General features: G+C 36.9%; 1 protein-coding gene across 1 annotated transcript; it reads left to right on the top strand.

Annotated features, from left to right (window-relative positions):
- Positions 1-17,848: 17,848 nt before the first annotated feature.
- Positions 17,849-19,336, top strand: MKRN3 (makorin ring finger protein 3). The gene has a single exon (XM_047086557.1). It carries the CDS (start codon positions 17,849-17,851, stop codon positions 19,334-19,336), a length of 1,488 nt encoding a protein of 495 aa, XP_046942513.1.
- The last annotated feature ends 4,376 nt before the right edge of the window (positions 19,337-23,712 follow it).

Genomic DNA, 23,712 nt, shown 5'->3' with positions numbered 1-23,712 from the left:
TGTCTCTCTGCCCCTCCCCTGCTCATGCTCTCTCTCTCACTCTTTCTCAAAATAAATAAATAAACATTAAAAAAAAAGAAAAGAAAACATGAATAATCAAAAACCTTTGTGATACAGCAAAAACAGTCATAAGAGAGCAATACAAGCCTTCCTCAAGAAGCAAGAAAATCTCCAATAAACAACCTAACCTTACACCTAAAGGAGATAGAAAAAGAACAACAAATGGAGGCTACAGGCCACAGAAAAAGGGAAATAATAAAGATTGGAGAATAAATAAATGATATAGAAACCAAGAAAAAAAACCAGAATAGATCAATGAAATCAGGAGCTGGCTCTTTGAAAAAAAAAATAATAAAATTGATAAACCTCCAGGAAGACATATCAAAAACAACAAAAAAAGGACTCTGTGAATAAAATCACAAATAAGAGAATAGAAATAACAACTAACACCACAGAAATACAAACAATTATGAGAATAGTATGAAAAACAATACACCAACAAATTGGACAATCTGTAAGAAATGGATAAATTCCTAGAAATATATAAACTACCAAAACTGAAACATGGGGAAATTGAAATCTTGAACAGACCAATAACCAGCAATGAAATTGTACTAGTAATAAAAAAAAAAAAATCTCCCAACAACAAAACTTCCAGGGCTAGATGGCTTCATAGGTGAATACTACCAAATATTCAAAGAATAGTTAATATCCATTCTTCTCAAATAATTCCAAAAAGAAAAATTGAAGGAAAACTTCCAAACTCATTCTATGATGCCATAATTACCCTGGTTCCCAAACCAGACAAAGACTCCCACAAAAAAAGGGAACCAGAGGCTAATATCCTGGAGGAACATGAATGCAAAAATTCTTAACAAAATACTAGCAAACCAATTATAACAGTACATTAAAAGATCATTCACAAAAGGGAGGGGGGATGCCTGGGTGACTCAGTCAATTGAGCATCAGACTTTGGCTCAGGTCGTGATCCCATGGCTTGTCAGTTTGAGTGCCATTCTGGGCTCTGTGCTAACAGCTCAGAGCCTGGAGCCTGCTTCAGATTCTGTGTCTCTTTCTCTACTCCTCCCCTGCTCACACTTTGTCTTTCTCTCAAAAATAAGTAACCCTATAAAAAATGATTATATACCACAATCAAGTTGAATTTATTCCTGGGTTTCAAGGGTGGTTCAGTATTTGAAAATGAATCAACATGATACACTACATTAATAAAAGAAAGGAGAAGAAACATATGACCCTCTCAACAGAAGCAGAAACAGCGTTGGACAAAGAACAACATTCATTCATAATAAAAATCCTCAACAATTTAACTTTTAAAAAAAAATTTTTTTTTAAATTTTTTTTTCAACGTTTATTTATTTTTGGGACAGAGAGAGACAGAGCATGAACGGGGGAGGGGCAGAGAGAGAGGGAGACACAGAATCGGAAACAGGCTCCAGGCTCTGGGCCATCAGCCCAGAGCCTGACGCGGGGCTCGAACTCACGGACCGCGAGATCGTGACCTGGCTGAAGTCGGACGCTTAACCAACTGCGCCACCCAGGCGCCCCATAACTTTTTAAAAAATTTTAATGTTTATTTATTTTGAAAGAGAGAGAGCAGGGGAGGGACAGAGAGAGAGAGAGAGAGAGAGTAAGAATCCCAAGCGGGCTCTGCTCTGCCAGTGCAGAGCCCAACGTGGGGCTTGAACTCTCAAACTGTAAGACCATGACCTGAGCTGAAATCAAGAGTCAGATGCTTAACTGACTGACCCACCCAGACATCTTAACAATGTAAGATTAGAGTGAACATACCTCAACATAATAAAGGCCATACATGAAAAACCCACAGCGAATATTATCCTGAATTTTGAAAAACTGAGAACTTTTTCTCTAAGGAAAAAGACAGGCATGTCCTCTCTCGCCACTGTTACTTAACATAGAACTGGAAATCCTAGATTCAGCAATCTAACAACAAAAATAAATAAAATATAACCAAATCACCCAGGAAGAAGTCAAACTTTCACTATTCACAGATGACATGATACTCTGAATAGAAAAATCCAAAAGACTCCACCAGGAAACTTCTGTAACTGATATACAAATTTAGTAAAGTTGCAGAACACAAAATCACTGTACAGAAATATATTGAATTTCTATACACCAATAATGAAACAGCAGCAAGAGAAACCAAGGAAGTGATCCAATTTACAGTTACATCAAAAACCATAAGATACTTAGGGTAACCTAACCAAAGAGGTAAAAGATTTGTGCTCTGAAAACTACAGAGCACTTATGAAGGAAATTGAAGTGGACAAAAATAAATGGAAAAAACATTATATGCTCATGTAATGGAATAATAATTGTTAAAAATGCCTATAGTACCCAAAACAAAAACTGTACAGTAAATGTGTAGACATTTAATGCAATCTCTATCAAAATACCACCATCATTTTTTCAGAGAGATAGAAAAATAAACCTAAAATTTATATGGAACCACAAAAGACCCCAAGAGGCTAAATAATGTTGAAAAAGAGAACAAAAGCACAAGATAACCTAATTCTTGACTTCAAGTTATCTAACAAAACTATACTGATCAAGATGGAATGGTACTTCCACAAAAACATACAAACAGATCAATGGAACAGAATAGAAAACGCTGAAATGGACCCACAACTATATGATCAATTAATCTTTGACAAAGCAGAAAAGAATATCCAGTGGCAAAAAGACTGTCTCTCCAACAAATGGTGTTGGGAAAACTGGACAGCAAGATGCAAAAGAATGAAACTGAATCACTTTCTATAGCATACATAAAAATAAATTCAAAATGGATGAAATACCTGAATAAGTGACAGGAACCATCAAAATCCTATAGAAGAACACATGCAGCATCCTCTTTGACCTTGGCAGTAGCAACATCTTACTAGATCTGTCTCCAAAAAAGCAAAACTGAACTTTTGGATTTAATTAAAATAAAAGTCTTCTGCATAGCAAAGGAAATTATCAACAAAACTAAAAGGCAACCTACAGAATGGGAGAAGATATTTGCAAATGACATATATGATAAAGGGCTAATATCCAAAATATATAAAGAACTTCTAAAACTCAACACCCCCCCCAAATATAATCCAGTTAAAAAATGGGCAGAAGACATGAATAGACCTTTTACCAAAGAAGACATACATACCGCTAACAGACACACAAAAAGATGCTCAATATCACTGATAATCAGGGAAATGAAAATAAAGCTACAGTGAGATACCACCTCACGCTTGTCAGAATGGCTAAAATCAACAACACAAGAAACAATGTGTTGGAAGGGATGTGCAGAAAGGGGAACCCTCTTGTACTATTGATGGAAATATAACCTGGTGCAGCCACTCTGGAAAACAGTATGCCAGTCCCTCATAAAGTTAAAAATAGAACTCCCCTATGATCCAGCAATTGCACTGCCAGGTATTTACCCAAAGGATGCAAAAATATATATTTGAATGGGACACATTAACCCTGATTGTTATAGCAGCATTATCAACAATAGTCGAATTATGGAAAGAGCCTAAATGTCCATCAGTTGATGAGTGGATAAAGAACTGTGCCTAATCTTTGGAACACAGCTAAATCAACATCAAATCAGTTTGAACAACTAGGATATCAATCTGAGGATTAAGAAAACAACCTGCATGATTGGAGGGACAGAATGTGGCAGATGGAAGCTTCAGAGCTGTGAATTAGGGAGAGAAAATCTGCGGTGTTGCAGCGAGAAGGGAAACCTTTTTGAGGAGAGTGGTCAGGGAGAGAGTGAGAGTGGTAGGGAGTGAGTGACCTGTAGGATATGTGCAAGACCCCGTGGTGTGGGGATCTCCTGGGTCACACTGGGAGAGATCATTCCCCTTCCGGGTATACATTTGGAAGAGTGGTTTTTGCCTCCCCAAGGACAAAAGTCCTTGAGAGACATTGAGCAGCTTATTCAACAGCAGGGAACAGAGACATGTGTAGATGGAAGATATCCTAGTCACAGCTTTTCACTGTGTGCCACAATAGACTCCAACCACTGGGTGTGCACTATGCAACTACTTTTCTGGGACAGAATGGTGAAAGGTGCTCCATGAGTCTCCCTCCGGAGGAGGGAGGTGGGTCTGCATTTTCCTGGGCCCTTTAAGATTTGGAATTTTGAATCTGAGATGCCTGCCAGAGATAAAACACAGGAGCACTGTGGAACTCGGCGTGCTCTCAGGCACAGACAGGTTAAGGACAGGAATCTGATGAAAGCCTGGAATACTTTTCTGTGAGGGTCTCCTGAATAGAGACAGACCTGAGTTTCCCTCACAGAGGATTAAGAGGGCAGGATGACGCCATTTTCCACCCACCCCATGCCCACCAGCATGGTCAGACTTCAGAGAGAAACATAGCACTGCCTAGTGGAGGCCTGAGTCACTTACACCAAGCACCACCCACTTCTGCGTTCCAGGCACATCTCAGCAGGGCAAATTAGCCTCAGAACCAGAGGAGCAGGCCCCTTACTCAGAAAACCAGGACAAATCCCTTCCACCCACTTAGTCCATGGACCATAGTGTGCTGCAAAGTCTCACCTCTACCAGAAACTGGATGTAGCTTAATTTAGTTTTCTTTATCTTTGTTCATTTTCTTTGCTTCTATTTTTGTTTATGTTTTTTTCTGTATTGACTTTTTTCCTACCTTTCTTTTTCTTTCTTGGATACAGCAAAAACAAAGATGTTTTATTATATTTTATTTTCTTTATCATTTTTAAAATTAATTTTTAATTTTTTTTACTTTTTGTCTTTTTTTTCTTTTCTATCAAGCTTCTCTTCTTTAATTTTTTTAATTTTTTTTTAAATTTATTTTTGAGAGAGAGAGACAGAGACAGACAGAGCATGAGCAGGGGAGGGGCAGAGAGAGAGGGAGACACAGAATCCAAAGCAGGCTCGAGGCTCTGATCTGCCAGCATAGAACCTGATGTGGGGCTCGAACTCATGGACTGTGAGATCATGACCTGAGTCGAAGTCATATGCTTAACTGAATGAGCCATCCAGGTGCCCCTCTGTCAAGCTTCTCTTAACAAGAAGACCAAAAAACACCTAGGATCTAGTTTCCTTTATTTCATTTTGTTTTGTTTTGTTATTAAATTTTAAATTTAATTATTTTATTTTATTTTATTAATTTTTCTTCCTCCAAAATGACAAGATGGAGGAATTCATCCCAAAAAAGAGAACAGGAAGAAATGATGGCTAGGGATTTAATCAACAGTTATAAATAAGATGTCTAAACTAGAATTTAAAATGACAATTATAAGAATATTAGGTGGGGTTGAAAAAAGCATAGAAGACACCAGAGAATCCCTTCCTCCAGAGATAAAAGAGCTAAAATCTAATGAAGCTGAAATTAAAAATGCTGTAACTGAGATGTAATCTCGAATGGATGTCATGACAGTGAGGATGGGCAGAGCAGCAAATCAGTGATACAAAATATAAAATTATGGAAAATAATAAAGCTGAAAAGAAGAGGGAGACAAAGGAAAAAGATAATGAAACAAGACTTAGAGAATTTAGCTACTTATTAAAGAGGAATAATATTCATATCATATGAATCCCAGAAGATGAAGAGAGATAAAATGGGAGATAAGGTTTATGTGAGAAAATTATAGCTGAAAACTTCCCTAATCTAAGAAGGCATCAAAATCTAAGAAGCACAGAGAAATTCAATTAAAATTAAATTAAAATCCCATTAAATTCAACAAAAGCTGACTATCATCAAGGCATACCATAGACAAATTCACAAAATACACAGACAAAGAATAAATCATGAAAGCCACAGGGTAAAAGAAAAGTACATAACTTACATGTGAATACAAATCAGATTGCGTCAGATCTGTCCACAAACTAGGCAGGCCAGAAAGCAGTGGCAGGATATATTCAATGTGCTGATTGGGGAAATTATGCAGCCAGAAATTCTTTATCCAGCAAGACTGTCATTCAGAATAGAAGGAGAGATAAAGAGTTTCCCAAAGAAAACCTAAAGGAATTCATGACCACTAAACCAGCCATGCAAGAAATTTTAAGGGAGACCCTATGAGTGGAAAGCAGCAAAGACTACAAAAGACCAGAGAACAAAGAAACATGAAATCTACAGATAACACAGTGGCACTAAATTCGTATCTTTCAATAATCACTCTGAATGTAAATGGACTAAATGCCCCAATCAAGACGTAGGGTATCAGAACGGATCAAAAAACAAGGTCCATCTCTTTGATGCCTATAAGAGACTCATTTTAGACCCAGATATGTGCAGATTGAAAGTGAGGGAATGAAGCACCATCTATCATGCTAGTGGACAATAAAAGAAAGTTGGAGTAACCATACTTATATCAGGCATACTAGATTTTAGGCCAAAGTCTGTAACAAGAGATGAAGAAAGGCATTATATCATAATTAAGAGGTCTATTCACTAAGAAGATATAACTATGATAAATACGTATGCCCTTAACTTGGAGCACTCAAATAAATAAATCAGTTAACAAGAAAAATAAAGAAAGTCATTGATTATAATACAATAATATCAGGGGACTTTAACATCCTGCTTACAGCAATGGACAGATTACCTAAGCAGAAAATCAATAAGGAAACAATGACTTTGAATGATACACTGGACCAAATGGATGTAACAGATATATTTAGAACATTTCATCCTAAAGCAGCAGAATACACATTCTTCTCAAGTTCACATGGAACATTCTCCAGAATAGATCACATATTGAGTCACAAATCAGTGCTTAACAAATACAAAAAGATCAAGATTGTTTCACGCATATTTTCAGACCACAATGCTATGAAACATGAAATCAACCATAAGAAAAAAATACGGAAAGACCAGAAATACTTGGAGATAGGTACATCCAATAAAGAATGAATAGGTTAATCAAGAAATTAAAAAGGAAATAATAAAGGGGTGCCTGGGTGGCTCAGCTGAAGTGTCCAACTTTAGCTCAGGTTATGATCTCGTGGTTCACAAATTCAAGCTCCACGTCAGGCTCTGGGCTGACAGCTCAGAGTATGGAGCCTGTTTCGGATCTGTGTCTCCTACTCTCTCTGCTCCTCCTCCGCTCATCTCTGTCTCTGTCTCTGTCTCTCTCTTTCTCTCTCAAAAATAAATAAAACATTATTTAAAAAAAGGAAATAATGGGGCGCCTGGGTGGCGCAGTCGGTTAAGCGTCTGACTTCAGCCAGGTCACGATCTCGCGGTCTGGGAGTTCGAGCCCCACGTCAGGCTCTGGGCTGATGGCTCAGAGCCTGGAGCCTGTTTCCGATTCTGTGTCTCCCTCTCTCTCTGCCCCTCCCCCGTTCATGCTCTGTCTCTCTCTGTCCCCAAAATAAATAAACGTTGAAAAAAAAAATTAAAAAAAAAAGGAAATAAAAAAATACATGGAAGCCACTGAAAATGACAATATGACATTCTAAAACCTTTGGGATGCAGCAAAGGCGGTCATAAGAAGGAAGTACATATCAATCTAGGTTTTCCAAATGAAGGAAGAGATGTCTCAAAGAACCTAATCTTCCACCTAAGGGAGCTAGAAAAGGAACAGCAAATAAAGCCCAAAACCAGTAGAATAAGGGAAATAATAAATATTACAATAGAAATCAATGATACTGACATTAAAAAAGAACATACCAATGAAACTAGGAGCTGGTTCTTTGAAATAATTTTAAAAAATGATAACCCCCTAGCCTGACTTATCAAAAAGAAAAAGGAAAGGACCCAAATAAATAAAACCATGAATGAAAGAGGAGAGGTCACAACCAACACTGCAGAAATACAATCATTTTTAAGAGAATATTATGAGCAATTATATGCCAGCAAATGGAGCAATATGGAAGAAACTGATATATTCACAGAAACATATAAACTACCAAAACTCAAACAAGAATAAATAGAAAATTTGAACAGACCCATAACCAATAAAGAAATTGAATCATTAATAAAAAAATCTCCCAACAAGATTTTAGGGCCAGATAGCTTCCCAGGGGAATTCTACCAAATATTTAAAGAAGAATTAATACTTATTCTTTTGAAACTGTTCCAAAAAAAATAGAAATAGAAGAAAAACTTCCAAACTCATTCTATGAGGGCAGCATTACCTTCATTCCAAAATCAAAGACCCCACTAAAAAGGAGAATTACAGACCAATTTCCCTGATGAACATGGATGCAAAAATTCTCAACAAGGTAACAGAGAATCAAATCTAGAAATACATTAAAATAATTATTCACCACAATCAAGTGGGATTTATTCCTGGGCTGCAGGGGTGGATCAATATCTGCAAATCAATCACCAATAAATTTCTAGAACTGACACATGAATTTAGCAAAGTCACAGGTTATAAAATCAATGTACAGTAATCTGTTGCATTTATATATGCCAATAATGAAGCAGCAGAAAGAGAAATTAAAGAATCAATCCAATTTTTAATTGCACCAAAACTCGTAAGATACCTAGGAATAAACCTAACCAAAGAAGTAAAAGATCTGTATGCTGAATACTATAGAACACTTATGAAAGAAATTGAAAGACACAAAGAAATGGAAGAACATTCCATGCCCATGGATTGGAAGAATAAACATTGGTAAATATCTATATTAACTAAATATGTTAAACTATATGTTAACAAATATATGTTGAAATGTTTATGCTACCCAAAGCAATCTACACATTCAATTAATAACTATCAAAATAACACCAGCACTTTTCACAGAGCTAGAACAAAAACTTATTTGCTATTATTAGTGTCTTAAGAATTTTATTGTAAATGTATGTTATTTTAACAGAGAAAATATAGATTTGTGGAGGAGTTTATTATTTTATTTTTCCCCTTTAAGTACTAGTGCAGTTAATTGCACTAACAGATTTTTAAATCACTTTTAGAAACACCTTTATTATAAGCATTCTTAAATACTTATTTATGTGCATTATAGAATGGATATAGCCTTAATTCACTGATATAACACTGTTCTCGATGCAGTTTGCAAGTAGCTTTCTTAGAAACATACTTACTACAAGTGTTCTCAAACAATTCTCTATGTGCATTTCAGAACAGACATCACTTACATTTACTCATATAACAGTGTCCTAAATGCATCATGTGAATTCTGTTGTTAGAAATGTCTTAATTTACATGATTACAGAATGGGCATAAGTTCCATGCACTAATATAACACTGTTCTCAGTGCAGCTTGTATGCAGTATATTAGGAACATCTTTACTGCAGGTGTTCTTTAAAAGTTCTCTAAGTGCTTTACAGAAGGGCTATATACTTCTTTCACTGATGTAACACTATTTTAAGTGCAGTTTGCAGTTGGTGTTCTGAGAAATATCTGTGTATGCAAATAAGCTCTTTAATTCTCTTTATTAAGATACACTTAACACACACCACTATATTAGTTTCCGCCAAACAAACATACTGCTTCAATATTTGTATACATTGCAAAATGATTACCACAATAAGCCTAGTTAACATTCATCAACACACAGTTATAATTTTTTATGAGAACTGTCTTATCAACTTTCAAATATACAATACAATATTGTATAATATAGTATTATTAACTATAGTCACCACATTGCACATTACATCCCCAGGACTTATTTATCTTATGACTGGAAGTTTGTACCTTTGACCACCTTCACCTACTTTGCTCCTTCCCCACCCGCTGCCTCTGGCAACCACCAACCTGTTCTCTGTATCTGTGGAGTTTTTAAAATTTGCTTTCAAATATAGACATTATCTTAAATCAAGAGTTAACCCTTCTTTGCTGTTATGTATTATCCTTTTATAGACCATTGGACTTTACTGTTAACTTTCTATTAATTCACATCAAAGTTTATGAGCAACAGGGGTCTCTAATGTTTCTTCTTACATATTTAATGGGATTTATTGTGAATCCATCTGGGCCTAAAGTTCTGTAAGAAGGCATTTAATTACAATTACTTTTCTTTAACAGCTAGCAGGCTATTCCTATTTCACACTTACTCTGATTTTACTTTTATAATCTGTGTTTTCTAGGAAGTTGCCCATTTCACCTACATTTTCATATTTAATGGCCTTTATCATCTCCTTAAAGTATATATGGACAGTGGAAATATCACTGTTATCAATTCTTCATATTGGATACTTGAGTAATCCCTGTGTGTTTTTGTTGTTGTTGTTGTTGTTTGTTTTCAGTGAAGCACTCCAGAGGTTTAGTCACATTACTAATCCTATTAAATAATCAACCTCTGGCTATTCTCTTTGTTATATGTTTGTTTTCTTTTATTAATTTATGTTCTTATTTTTGTTGTTTCCTTCCATCTATTTTCTTTTGGTTAAAATTACTTTTTTGTTATTGTTGTTGTTACTACCCAGAGAGTGAATATATCAGAAATAACCAGACTTTCTCATTTTCTCTTTTTTTTTTAATTTTTTAAGGTTTTTATTTATTTTTAAGACAGAGAGAGAAGAGCATGAGTGGGGATGGGGCAGAGATAGGGAGACACAGAATCCGAAGCAGGCTCCAGGCTCTGAGCTGTCAGCACAGAGCCCGACGCGGGGCTCGAACTCACGAACCGTAAGATCATGACCCAAGCAGAAGTCGGACGCTCAACTGGCTGAGCCACCCGGGCGCCCCTCTCATTTTCTAATGTATTCCTTTTAAGGTATAGAATTTCCTCTAAGGAGTACTGATTTCCATAAATCATAGACAAATTTTTATATAGGCAACTTCATTGTTAATCAAATCATAGTGTTTTCTGATTTACTTTGTGATTTTTTTCTTTGAATTTGGGGTTATTTGGAAATATAGGTATCAATATTTCAATATAGAAATCATTTTCTAGTTACATTTTGTTATTGTTATTGATTTCTGGCTCAAATTTATATTGGAGTAGGGAAATATATTCTGAATTATTTCAATCCTTTGAAATTATTGAGGTATTCTTTAGGCCCATAAGTTGTTAATTGTCAGAGGTGCCTGGTGTGTAATTTTCACAGACTAAATTTGATAGATATAATGCTTTCATAAACATTCATTAGGTCAGTATATTAATTGTGTATCAAAATCTCTAAAGCCTTGCTGGGTTTTCTCCCTTTTGCTTATTTAATCAATTACATCTCTGCTCTCTAGTGGCCAGAAATATTAATGTGCTTTCTTAAAATTGTATGTGGGAGACCAATGACATCGACTGGTCAGTTAGGTATGATTGTTCACAATTCTCTTTAAAACTACCTACATGTTTTGGAGGAGGAAAGGAACAGGGTAAGAAACTTTGAAAATTATATGAATATTTTTATATTTAAAAAAATAAAAAGCATTCCTCTAAAAAGCCAAAAGTTAGATGAATTCTGTCCTATTATCCTAGTGGCCACGTTTTGTAGGTCTGAGTATACCCATGGCACAGTGTCTATTCCCTTTTCCTAAAGTGGAAGGTGGCGAGAAGACTCCAATATTACTGTGGGATATTTTCTCCCCTTCTCTGTCTTCTTGTTGACTTTTTTTTTTTTAACTTCTGGAAATGAAGCTTTTCTTTCCTTATTGAGGCTAAAAATTTCCTTTATGAGGCTATACATTTAGCCTCTAAGCATGGCTTTAGTTGCATATTAAATATTTTAATATGCCATATTTTCATTGTTGTTCAGTTGAAAATATTTACCAATTTTCTTTGTGATTTTTTCCTGAAAGAGATAAAGAAAGCAGGAGAGAGGCAGAGGGAAAGGGAGTGAGAGAATCTTAAGCAGGCTCCATGCTCAACATGGAGCCAGATGTGGGGTTCGATTTCATAAACCTGAGATCATGATCTGAGCTGAAATCAACCGACTCAGTCACTCAAGCACCTTTGTGATTTCTTTTTGTAATTCATGGGTTATTTAGGTTACTAAATAATAATGTGTTAAGACATATTAGCTGTTTCCTCAATCAGCAAAACTAAAAGGTAACTGACAGAATGGGAGAAGATATTTGCAAATGACATATCATATAAAGGGTTAGTATCCAAAATCTATAAAGAACTTATCAAATTCAACACCCAAAAGACAAATAATCCAGTGAATAAATGGGCAAAAGACATGAATAGACACTTCTCCAAAGAAGACATCCAGATGGCCAACCAACACATGACAAAATGGTCAACATCACTCATCATCACAGAAATACAAATCAAAACCACAATGACATACCACCTGACACCTGTCAGAATGGCTAACATTAACAACTCAGGCAACAACAAGTGTTGGCAAGGATGCAGAGAAAGAGGATCTCTTTTGCATTGTTGGTGGCAATGCAAGCTGGTGCAGTCACTCTGGAAAACAGTATGGAGGTTCCTCAAAAAACTAAAAATAGAACTACCCTACGACCCAGCAATTGCACTACTAGGCATTTGTCCACGGCACATAGGTGTGCTATTTTGAGGGGACACATGCACCCAATGTTTATAGCAGCACTATCAACAATAGCCAAAGTATGGAAAGAGCCTAAATGTCCATTGATGGATGAATTGATAAAGATGTGGTATATATATACAATGGAATATTATTCAGCAATCAAAAAGAATGAAATCTTGCCATTTGTAACTGCGTGGATTGAACTGGAGGGTATTATGCTAAGTGAAATTAGTCAGAGAAAGACAAATATCATATGACTTCACTCATATGAAGACTTTAAGAGACAAAACAGATGAACATAAAGGAAGGGAAACAAAAACAATATAAAAACAGGGAGGGGGATAAATGGAGAACAAATTGAGAGTTACTGGAGGGGTTGTGGGAGGGGGAATAGGCTAAATGGGTAAGGACCACTAAGGAATCTACTCCTGAAATCATTGTTTCACTATATGCTAACTAATTTGGATGTAAATTTTAAAAACTAAAAAATTAAATTAAAAAAAAAAAAAAGGACACATTAGCTGTTTCCTAAGTCCCTCAAGTACTTACTTCATATGTTTGTCCAGTTTCTATCATTGTTGTGGATGGAAATATTGGCCTATGTAAACTATTTAATCTGGTTAGAAATACAGATAATTTGGTGTAATTTTATAATGAGAGTGATTTTATGATACTATAATTGAGTTGCTTGAGGAGCATGTACACCTTTTTAAATATAGTATTGAAATATGGAATCAGAAAGGCATTTTTGAGTAACTTTCTTATTATCTATTCATTCATGATGAATAGATATGAATTCCTCAAAATAGCCCACCCATTCATAGAATGAGATAACAGAGTCCTGCTCCACATAGAATTTCATCACAATCACATGTGGTGAGGGGAAAAAAATACTGCACAAAGGCACCTAAAACTGATTATATATACAATATATATATTATATATATATTTTTTACCTAGCTTTAAAGCTTGACTCTTTTTTTCAGCTTATTGAAGTATAACTGATATACAAAACTGCACATAATTGACATATAAAATTTGGTGAGTTTGAATTCTGAACTAGAGTTGTCAAAATCTGCCTCTGAAAATTTCAAAATAAAACTCCATTTGCTTATTGGTGTGAGAAAATAAGTATTAATTCACTGACCTGTGCCAAAATCAAGAGTTGGATGCTTAAGAAACTGAGCCACCCAGGAGCCCCATGATTCTTTGGTTTTTAGTCAAAAGACATCTATGGAGATCTGAGACTATCCTTTTTAACAGGTAATACTCTATTTCCTAAGAATTCACTCTTTTTGCAGCACCTGGGTGGCTCAGTTAGTTGAGCATCCAACTTCAGTTCAGGTCATGATCTCACGGTTCATGGATTCGAGCTCCACGTCGGATTCTGTGCCGACAGCTGGGAGCCTAGAGCCTGTTTTTCTATTCTGTGTCTCCCTTGCTCCCACCTCCTACCCCACTTGTGTTCTGTGTTCCTCTCTCTCAACAAAATAAATGAACATTAAAAAGATTAAAAAAAATATTTATCTCCTTTAATACAGCAAATCTGTGAGATAATCACTCATATTGTTATTGCTATTATTACTATTCCTGCCATTTGCCAAATGAAGTAAAAGAGGGTGATTAATTTGCCCAAGATGAATCCTTCAGTTTGAAAGTTGTGGATTCCAGATTTGAACCCCTGATGCCTGAATCTAGACCTTTCCTTTTAATTCCTATCTCCACACCCCACATTAGTACCTAAACATTGGACCTGAAGCAGATGTGTTTGCTGAAGGAAATTACTTTGAGATAATTGTGCATCTTTTATATATGGGTATCAGGTATGTGGGGCTGATCCCAGCAGGCCTGAGCTATTTGGAATAAAAGACTGTGAAGCCTCCTAGTTTTTTTCTATCCATCCCTACAGTCCATTTCTGAACTAGTCTCCTGCTTCCTGGGCTTTTATTAAGCTGCTGGACTGTGTCTCAGCCCTGCAGTGTTTATACCACCCCTGCAACTACCCCCCTCCCCTCCCCTTTTCATTCTGTGGACTAAGTTTTTAGTGCAGCCTTCTCAAGTGGAACATTGTTTTCATTCACTCCAATTGGATATATAAATTCTGACCAGTGAGGAGCTCTTGTGCTGCCCTGAAGACTGATGTGTGCACAAGTTGGCCTTAGGTCACATTTCCTGAGGCCCTTGGTGTGTTTTTTGGGAAAAGAGCACTCAACTGAGCCAAATAACTGGAGACATGATCAGATGTGTATTCTCAGAGACTGTGTGAAAACATCAGTGCTTAAAAAAAATAAAACATAAAACATAAGAAAAACAGGGCAGGAATATGGACTATGACAGTCAGAGACAATTCTCTGAGAATAGATATGTGACCCAGATGGGAAGAGTCTGCTTATTCTTTCAACATGCCCTGCCCCATTTCCAGTTGTTTCATCTCATATATTAAAATCATGGGGTACAGTTTTAGTTTCTAATAGTGTATATGAAATATTTGCATTATAAAACTAGAACACATAGTTCACTATGAGATGTTAGGACATGAACACAATTGGGAGCCATTGAGGTGGGGTCTGAAAACAAATGTTGCCCCATGCCAGCTGCATAGCCTCAAGCAGGTTAGAAAATCTCCGTACCCTCATGCCTGAGGAGATGGGATGGTCAAATACTCTATAGAACTTCACTGTCCAATATAGTAGCTCCTAGCTCTATGTAGCTATTTAAATTAAATTTGAAATTAAATATTCAGTTCCTCAGTCATCCTAGCTGCATTTCAAGTGCTCAAGAGCCACATGGGGCTAATATCTACCATACTGGATAGGACATACATAAAAAATCAACACAGAACATTCTATGGACAGTGCTGGTCTGTAAAAAGTGGATCAAATATAAATTAAACACCGTGCTGGGAACATATTATCATTTAGGAAATAACAGTTTTATATTCAAGATTCTTGTTTGTGAATCTGTGAAAAGCCTGCTATATAAACCCACTCTATGCTCCAAGTCTTTTCCCTGTGAAAATCTGAGGGGCTGTCAGAGGAACACCATTAACCAATGCATTTATGAGAGGAAAGAGAATGCAAGTTAGACTTTGGAAGAACTGGCATCACCAGTACAAAAATCAGTAACTATACAAAGAGGAAAATTCAAAATCACCAAGAGTTCCTACATTCATGGTGGAAAGCAGCAATATTCTCATAATTACCAAATTAGGAAAAGCTTACCTTTTGAAAGTATTCTACTGCATGATCACAATATCCCCTGATTTCTTTAAATCTTCCCAAATAAAAAAATAATTTTAGTTTTTACAATGTTAAGTAGTTTAATTTCTAGGGTAGTTAACTTTTTATGTTGCTATCAATGTTAAGAATTTTAAGTGTTTAAATGTCATTAACTGAAATGGAAATATAACTGTTTGGTATATTGTACTTCTATCCAATGTCCTTGTTAAATATGCTTATTAAATCTAATGGCTTATCAATTTTTTTTAATTTTCTGCTGTCTCCTATTAATAATTCTTTTACAATTATAACATCTTTTATTTCTTTGCTTGCTTTATGGTACTGGCTAGGACTGACAATAATAAATAAAGAAAATTTTGCCTATTTATTTCAGATAGAAATCTTTAAAATCTTTCATTTAAGAATTATTTTTAATTACAGATTCAATTTATGTAATAGGCCAGTATTTCTTTTTTCTGCTCCTGTCATTTTTATTAATAGATGTGGCTCTAGAAATATGACCATTTTGTACAAATTTTCACACTTAATGGCTTAAACTTATTTCTGATATCCTATCACAATTTTTCATGTCTATTATTAATGTAGTGACACCACTTTAAAAATTCTCAATATTATTTGAGGCTTCTTCATTTTTTTCTTAACAAATTTCATACGTCTCAATAATCCATTTAAAGGATTACACTGGATTCATTACACTACTTCAGGTTTATTTTTTCTTTATTATTTACTTCAATCTGACTTCTGTGCTTTCTCCCATTTTAAAATTTACACCATAAATCCTAAGAAATTCATTTTGGCAAACAAAATCCAATAATGTATAAAATTATAAATCATCATAACACAGAAATGCTTATTTCTGAGGAAAAAGTAGTAAATTTTTAAATATCTGAAAATCTATCAGTGTAAATAATCACATTAAGAGAATAAAGGAGGAAAATAATGTAAAATAATTTCTGAATGCAGAAAACTACAAGATAAAATTCAGCATAAATCCAGGATACGTACTCTTAGCACAGGAGGCCAATATATATATATAATATATATATATGTATAATATATATATGTGTATATATTATACATATATATATTTATTAATCTACTAAAATATATTTGCAAGGGGACAAAGAGCTCACAGAGGAAATTAAAAAGCACCACTTGTGAGCAGAATGATAGAGAATGAATACATTATGAAAGGCTGGCCTGCCACAATACCATACAAACCTCAGTGAAAGAAAGAAAGGGAGACAAAGGACCACCATGAGTTAAACCAGCAAGAGAAAATAAAAGCCAGGGTCACACAGAGGACAGTGGCTTATTATGCCTGCATCAGGATCGTACGGATTCAGCAGCTTCTGCACAGTGGGAAGGGAGAATTGGAAATCACAATAAACTAAGACATCTGAAAGGCACTAAAGTGGTCTCGCCTCCAAAGCACTCTCTGCTAATGGCTTGCTGACAAAGAGCATTTCCACCGTAAGCTTGTAAGAATTTCCAGAAAATAAAGACCAGAAGAAATCTTGTCGCATCTACAAAAAGCATCTCACAGTGACAGTCGTAAGACTTAACGCGCGCCCGCGCGCGCGCGCGCGCGCGCGCGCGCACACACACACACACACACAGTCCCACGTAGACGTAAAATGGAATGAACAAAAAAGAATTTATAATTTATATGGGAGATATTCCGGAATAAAAACTGAGTGGAGGGGGGAGGATTATGATTTTTAAAACAGACATATGTGAAAAAACAATCGAATACAAGGTGTCTGAATGAACACTGGAAGAGATTAAATAAAAACCTCAAAGAGTTGTGATTACGTCCTCCAGAGCAGCCTGCCAGCAAGAAGCGTTGGGATCCGCCAGCTGGCATGCAGACTAGCGGGGGCAGAGGCCGGGGAAGGGGCGGGGCAGCCCCAGCTGCGAGAACAAAGGAAGATCCGCAATCACCGTGCACGCTGCACAGACCGTACGGAATGAATAGAGGATTGACGTTGCCACCACAGGAAGTGTCCGCCGCGCCTGCCCAGAGAAGGCAGTAGGAACCACAGTCACAGGAAGAGAGCAGGGGGAAACGAAAAGAGATGCACACTTCCCCGAAACAAGGTCCCCGTGCCGGCTGCTACCCTCCGGGCCTCTAGCCCAAAGGAAGGCACACAGGGGAAGTTCCGGTACCTTTTGGGGGGAAGAGGCTGCCATGGAAGAGCCTGCAGCTCCCACAGAAGCCTCTGAGGCACCTGGGGCATCTACGGGTGCCGAGGCAGCAGGGGAGGGTGCACCTGGGCCTAGTCTCCGCACTCGCCCGGTCTTCCGGCAATTTGCGGCTACAGGTCCGGCCCCCCTTCGCGCGTCACGTCTGAGGCCTGCCCAGGCTGCAGGGGGAGGGGCTGGGCCCAGTCGCTTGCAGGGCCGGAGTGGTGGCAGCTGGACGAAGCAAGTCATCTGCAGGTATTATCTGCATGGGCTTTGCAAGGAGGGGGAGAACTGTCGCTACTCACATGACCTCTCAGGCCAGCAGTTGGCCAGGGAGGGCCATGGTTCACTGCCTCGGGCCTCTGCAGACCAAGGCCCTAGCACGGCTGCGCATACTGAGACCCTGCCTCAGGAAGTGGCGAAAGCCCCCTCTGCTGCGCCTTCATGCTCCTTGCCTGTGATTGGCTTGGCTGCTGAAAGGGGTTTCTTTGAAGCTGAGAGAGACAATGCAGGCCTCGAAGCTGCAGGAGGAGCCAGTGTAGAAGGCTGGGAGAATGCTATTGAATTTGTTCCCGGGCAACCCTATAGGGGCCGCATGGTCCCTTTTGTTCCCAGGGCTCCTCTACAGAGCCCAGTGACTGAGAGGGAACAGATTGCAGTGGGCAGGGGTCAGCAGCTTTGCCGTGATGCTGCCATGGGGCAGTGCTTTCGTGGGGAGAGTTGTATGTATATCCATGGAGAGATATGCGATATGTGTGGGCTTCAGGTCTTGCACCCTGTGGATGCTGTGCAGAGGGCAGACCATACAAAGGCTTGCATTGAAGCACACGAGAAGGATATGGAACTCTCATTTGCAGTGCAGCGAAGTATGGACAAGGTGTGTGGCATCTGCATGGAGGTTGTCTATGAGAAAGTCAACCCTAGTGACTGCCGCTTTGGCATCCTCTCCAACTGCAACCACACCTACTGTCTTAAGTGTATCCGCAGGTGGAGGACTGACAAACAGTTTGGCAACAGGATCGTCAAGTCCTGTCCACAGTGCAGGGTTACCTCCAACTTTGTCATTCCCAGTGAGTTCTGGGTGGAGGAGGAGGAAGAGAAACAGAAACTTATTCAGCAGTACAAGGAGGCAATGAGCAACAAGACTTGCAGGTATTTTGCTGAAGGCAGGGGTTACTGCCCATTTGGAGAGAACTGTTTTTACAAGCATGCAACCCCTGAGGGCCCAGGAGAGGATCCTCAGAGGCAGGGTGCTGAGGCATCCGGTGCTCACTGCAGTCAACTTTTGGAGCCTACTCAGGTGGGAGAGGGCGAGATGCCCTTTAAAAGCAGTAAAAAAAAGCTTGTCATGCTTCGGCTGGCCAATCTGTTGTTTAAGTGTTTTCTTTCACTGGGAAAGAGTGCGCTTTTTTTTTTTTTTTTTTTTTTCTCAGAGGACAAGTGGGACTTACTTCCTTATGAGCTGGAAAAATATTCCAGTTTGAATTTGTAGCATTATGCTGTGGCATGTGGTCTAGTGTGCTAAGGCTCTGTCTGTCATCTGCTATTGCTTGTTTGTTGTTTATAGACACATCTATCATTTACAGGGGCTATGGAAGCCATTTTTACAAAGCATTCATCTCTGTTTTCTTGTCCATCCTCATTTCAGGGTTATGCTGTTTTACTGTGGTAAACTGTAACAAAGTCCTTAAAGTTATTGTTCGATGAAATGAATATTACTGTAGTTTATGGTTTATTTTGTCATCTCTGTTTTCAACAGGATTGATTCAGTTCTAGTCTAGTGTTTACAGAATTTCCACACTCATTTTGAAGTCCCTCAAGAATAAATGTGACAGGGTGAAGGGAGAAGTCTTAACTGAACAAGGAGCTTTTTGCTACTACAGCCTTAAGAAATGGACCCTCGCAGGGCCTTTGTGGTACAACTGCTCATCTTTGTTGTTTACATGTCCGTTCTTTCCCTCATTCCTCTTCAAGTGCACTCTTTAACATGTGGTTACCTTGTGGTTTTGTGTTTTACTTGACCAGAACCAAGTGCGTATGTTTACATGTTTTTATCCTGTAAAGCTTGATGTGAAATTACTTACATTTCAAAGTATATATTTAAGAATTATATATTTGCGTATAAATGTGTGTAAAAGTTATATCTTTCAAGATATATATAAAACATATACACTATCATATATCTGGAAGAGCTAGAAGCTGAAAACGAAAGGCTAATAGTATTTGCTGTTGTGAGTGTGAAGTGTGTAAATGATCTTTCCTTTTCACAGGCTTCAGTGATTAGTATCTAATGAAAACATATTCAAGTGGCTGTGGTCAAATGTAGCAGACACAGATAAAGGACTTACAAAGTAGGACATTGGTAATTCCTTTGGTGGCATCGATAGCTCACTCTCCTATTATAAATACACAAATGTGTGTTCCCATGCGATTTAGCACAATCACATTCCTTATAACAGCACAATCAGCCTTGAACTCAGATATACAGTTCTTTGTATTAATATTTTGTATTATCTCTTGACATTAAAAAAGGGGCTTTTGACAAGTTTTCAACATACAAATGACAAAATTATGAAAGAGAAAATAGAATAATAAAAATATTGGAACCAGTCAGAATATAAGAGTGAAAAGATTAAAAAAAAGTGAAATGTATAAAGGAACAAAAACTAAACACAATAGTAATAAGGAGATAGTATAGCACAATTACACTATCAGATTAAATGAAAATGGTTTAAAAACTAAAACTCAAAGATTATCAGACATGATTAAAATAAAAATGAAGCTAAATGCTGTTTAAAATACACATCTACAGTATAAGAATACAGAAACATTAAAAGTAATAGAATGAAAAGCTAAATAACAATGCTGTGGCTTTTGTAATAGATACAGTTGATATTAAGGATAAACACATTGCTGGAGATAAATATGGTTGGTATATAAACATAATTTACATGGAAGATAAAACTATTCCAATTTTGTATTCATTTAATAATATGCCATCCGGTAATCAAATAAATAATTGATAAGGAGAAAAATAGAAAATTTAAATGGGCAATTTTCATACATCTTTTCAGTAACTGAACAAGCAAATAAAGAATATCAATTGAATAGCACAATTTTAACAATTTATCCAGTGTAAAATGTGTAAAATGCTGTATGCATCAACTGCAGAATTGTTATCTTGGCTAACATGTGGAAATATACCAGATGCGTGAGTTCCAGGAGATTCAGACTGCCCTGACTATTCAGCAAAGACAGGGTCCATTTGCAGTTTGTGACATGTGCTAAGCACTCTCCAAAGCACTAATTTAACTCCTAGACCAACTTTATGAGGTACTTGTGCTCTAATTTTTCTCATAATCCTAATGAGGTATAAATGAGGTTATATTACTTGCCCATATAACTATGACATATTGGAACTGCAAATGGAACTCTGTATTTCTACAACACAGTCACCATGCTGCCTCTTTCCTCACCTACATGCTCAGGACCAGCTGAATATTGCTAATGGAAACACACATGCAATCTTTTAGTATGAATGGTTCAGCCAGGTGGCAAAGAGATGGACATAAATAAATTCCTAGAGAATGTGGGGGCTGTGGAGCTTTATCTGTTGCCTTGTGGACTTGGTATTTCTTAGTCCCTTACTCATAACATGCTTTAGCCTCCTATATTTTTACACTGCCTGTTCCTTCTTACATGATTCCTAGTTTTATTGGTAAGTATATTTTTGTCATATTTCTTCCATATTGATTCCTTTTATCCAAAGAATTCACCAATCAAGAGGCTGTAGAAGCCTCACTCTTACTGTCATGCAGGGTGAGTGATTCAAAACAAAATTCAAATATGCTGGTTCCCCTGAGGCCACCCCAGTACTGCAGAGGAAAGAGGGCTCAGATGACCAAACAACCAAAGAAAAGGACCAGATGGGTCACTCACAAAAACTGTACTGAGACCAAAGTCTCAAAAAAAAAATGAGCTTTGAATAGTGGCTAAGCTGCTCTCAAGGAGAGATTTTTAAGTTGAGTCTGGAAAGCTTTGAAAACTTTGTCCTAGTATACACTACCTAATGTTGTGAAATAGCATGTTTTTATTCAAATAGCATCTTGAACGATCATAATAAAGTTAAGGAGATACAGTGGAATAAGAATTATCAGAAGATAAAATGGTTTTGGTGACAAAGAATACTTACAATCTTGACTGCTTCTTACCAGCCATGCAATCTGGAGAAAGTCACTTAAATTTTCTATACCTCAACTTTTTTATATGAGAAATGGGTACAGCACCATCTATTTTACAGGGTTGTTATGATGACCAAATGTAATCTGGACAAAGAACTTGAAACATAGCTGGGATTTTTAAAGTGACATGTGTAAAAAATAGGACTTATGTGTGTTTGTGTACTTGAGAAGAGCTTGCACAAGAATTAATACTCCATGAAGTTTTTCTCTTTGAAATCTTTGGAACTTGTGTTAAAGTAACATTATTAGTTTAAGATTTTGTGTAGCATGGAGGCACATTACCTTTATAGTCATAATTTCAAAAAGATGGAGTAATTTTTTCAACCAAAGTCATTCAGTTAAAACTAAAAATGTGCTATTTAATTTCTGATATATAGTAAACAACAACAAAAACATGTATTATTTGTGATGGATGTCTAAATAAGAAAATAAAAAATAAAATGATGTTTAAAAAAGGATTTCCTCTTCCCTCCTCAGCTCATTTAGAGGTCAAATAAAGGGATGTCACTGCCACCATAGCTATACAAAGTATTCCAAGGGCTTGTTCATGAAGACAGCTGGGCCACCCCTGTTTCAGTCAGAAACAAAGGAGCCCTTGCCACACAAAAGTTTGTTCTGTGAGTGATTCAGAGTTGTGCTGGCCCCTCCTCCACTTGGATTCATGGACTCAACCCAGGAGTCCAGACAGACGGTATCACTTTACACAAAAAATGCCTGTGTGAAACGAGTCTGATTTGCTTATGTTTCACATGACTAAATTCGGTAGATGTGCAGACTTAAAATATGCTAAAAGTTTACTTAGTACCCCTTCCCCTCTAACATATGGAAACCACTTTGTCTCACATGGCATTAAATCCATTTACTGAATTTCAAGATCTTAAAGGGAAACATTTCCAGTCCATAGTTGATACCCTTATTGTCTTCTGTTTTGCACTTTTGTAAACATTTTGGGATCGTGGTTTTTGTTTCCACAGCAGATGCTAAACTGCAACCTCAGTGTGAGATGGAGTTGGGGTAGGGATGAGAAAAGGGAGTCTTGGAAAATAACCCAGCACTAGTGCAAAAAAGTAAATTAATATGTGTCAGAATTTTTGCCATAAAAAATATATATCACATTTTCCAGTGTTGAATGCACACTAACAAAAATAACTATCAGATCATAATGAAACACATTTATATGAAAAATTATTAGTACAGGCAATATTTTCCAAGTTCAATACAAGAAAATTTGCCACTACCATTCAAAACTTCTTTTAAATATCTCTTACAATAATTGATGAAAGAGTGCATTCAAAGTAATTCAGCAATATACATTGTCTAGAAAGACAAATTACATAATTAGGTATTCAAATCTGTAAATTTTAAAGAAATTGCAAAATACACATACAGAGGTAAGCAGAAAGAATTAATCATTAAAGCAAAAATTAGTGGATCAGAAAATAGAAATATAAAACCTGTTTCTTTGAAAAAATAACATAAAACATTAACTTAAATAAAAGACAAGGTGCAATTGAACAAAATAGGAAACAATAAATAGGAAGAAATCAATGATAAAAACACAGTAAAGAAATAGATAAATTCTTGTTACACTGAAGTCAGTACACTCAAATGGGAAAGAAATTTAAAA

This window comes from Lynx rufus, unplaced genomic scaffold (genome assembly GCF_022079265.1).
Source record: "Lynx rufus isolate CCGP_SWC_20201006 ecotype Redwood Valley unplaced genomic scaffold, mLynRuf1.p SCAF_21, whole genome shotgun sequence".
NCBI classification, from domain to species: domain Eukaryota; kingdom Metazoa; phylum Chordata; class Mammalia; order Carnivora; family Felidae; genus Lynx; species Lynx rufus.
Note: the sequence above shows the minus strand (reverse complement) of the source record. Positions and strands in the feature narration are given on the sequence as shown.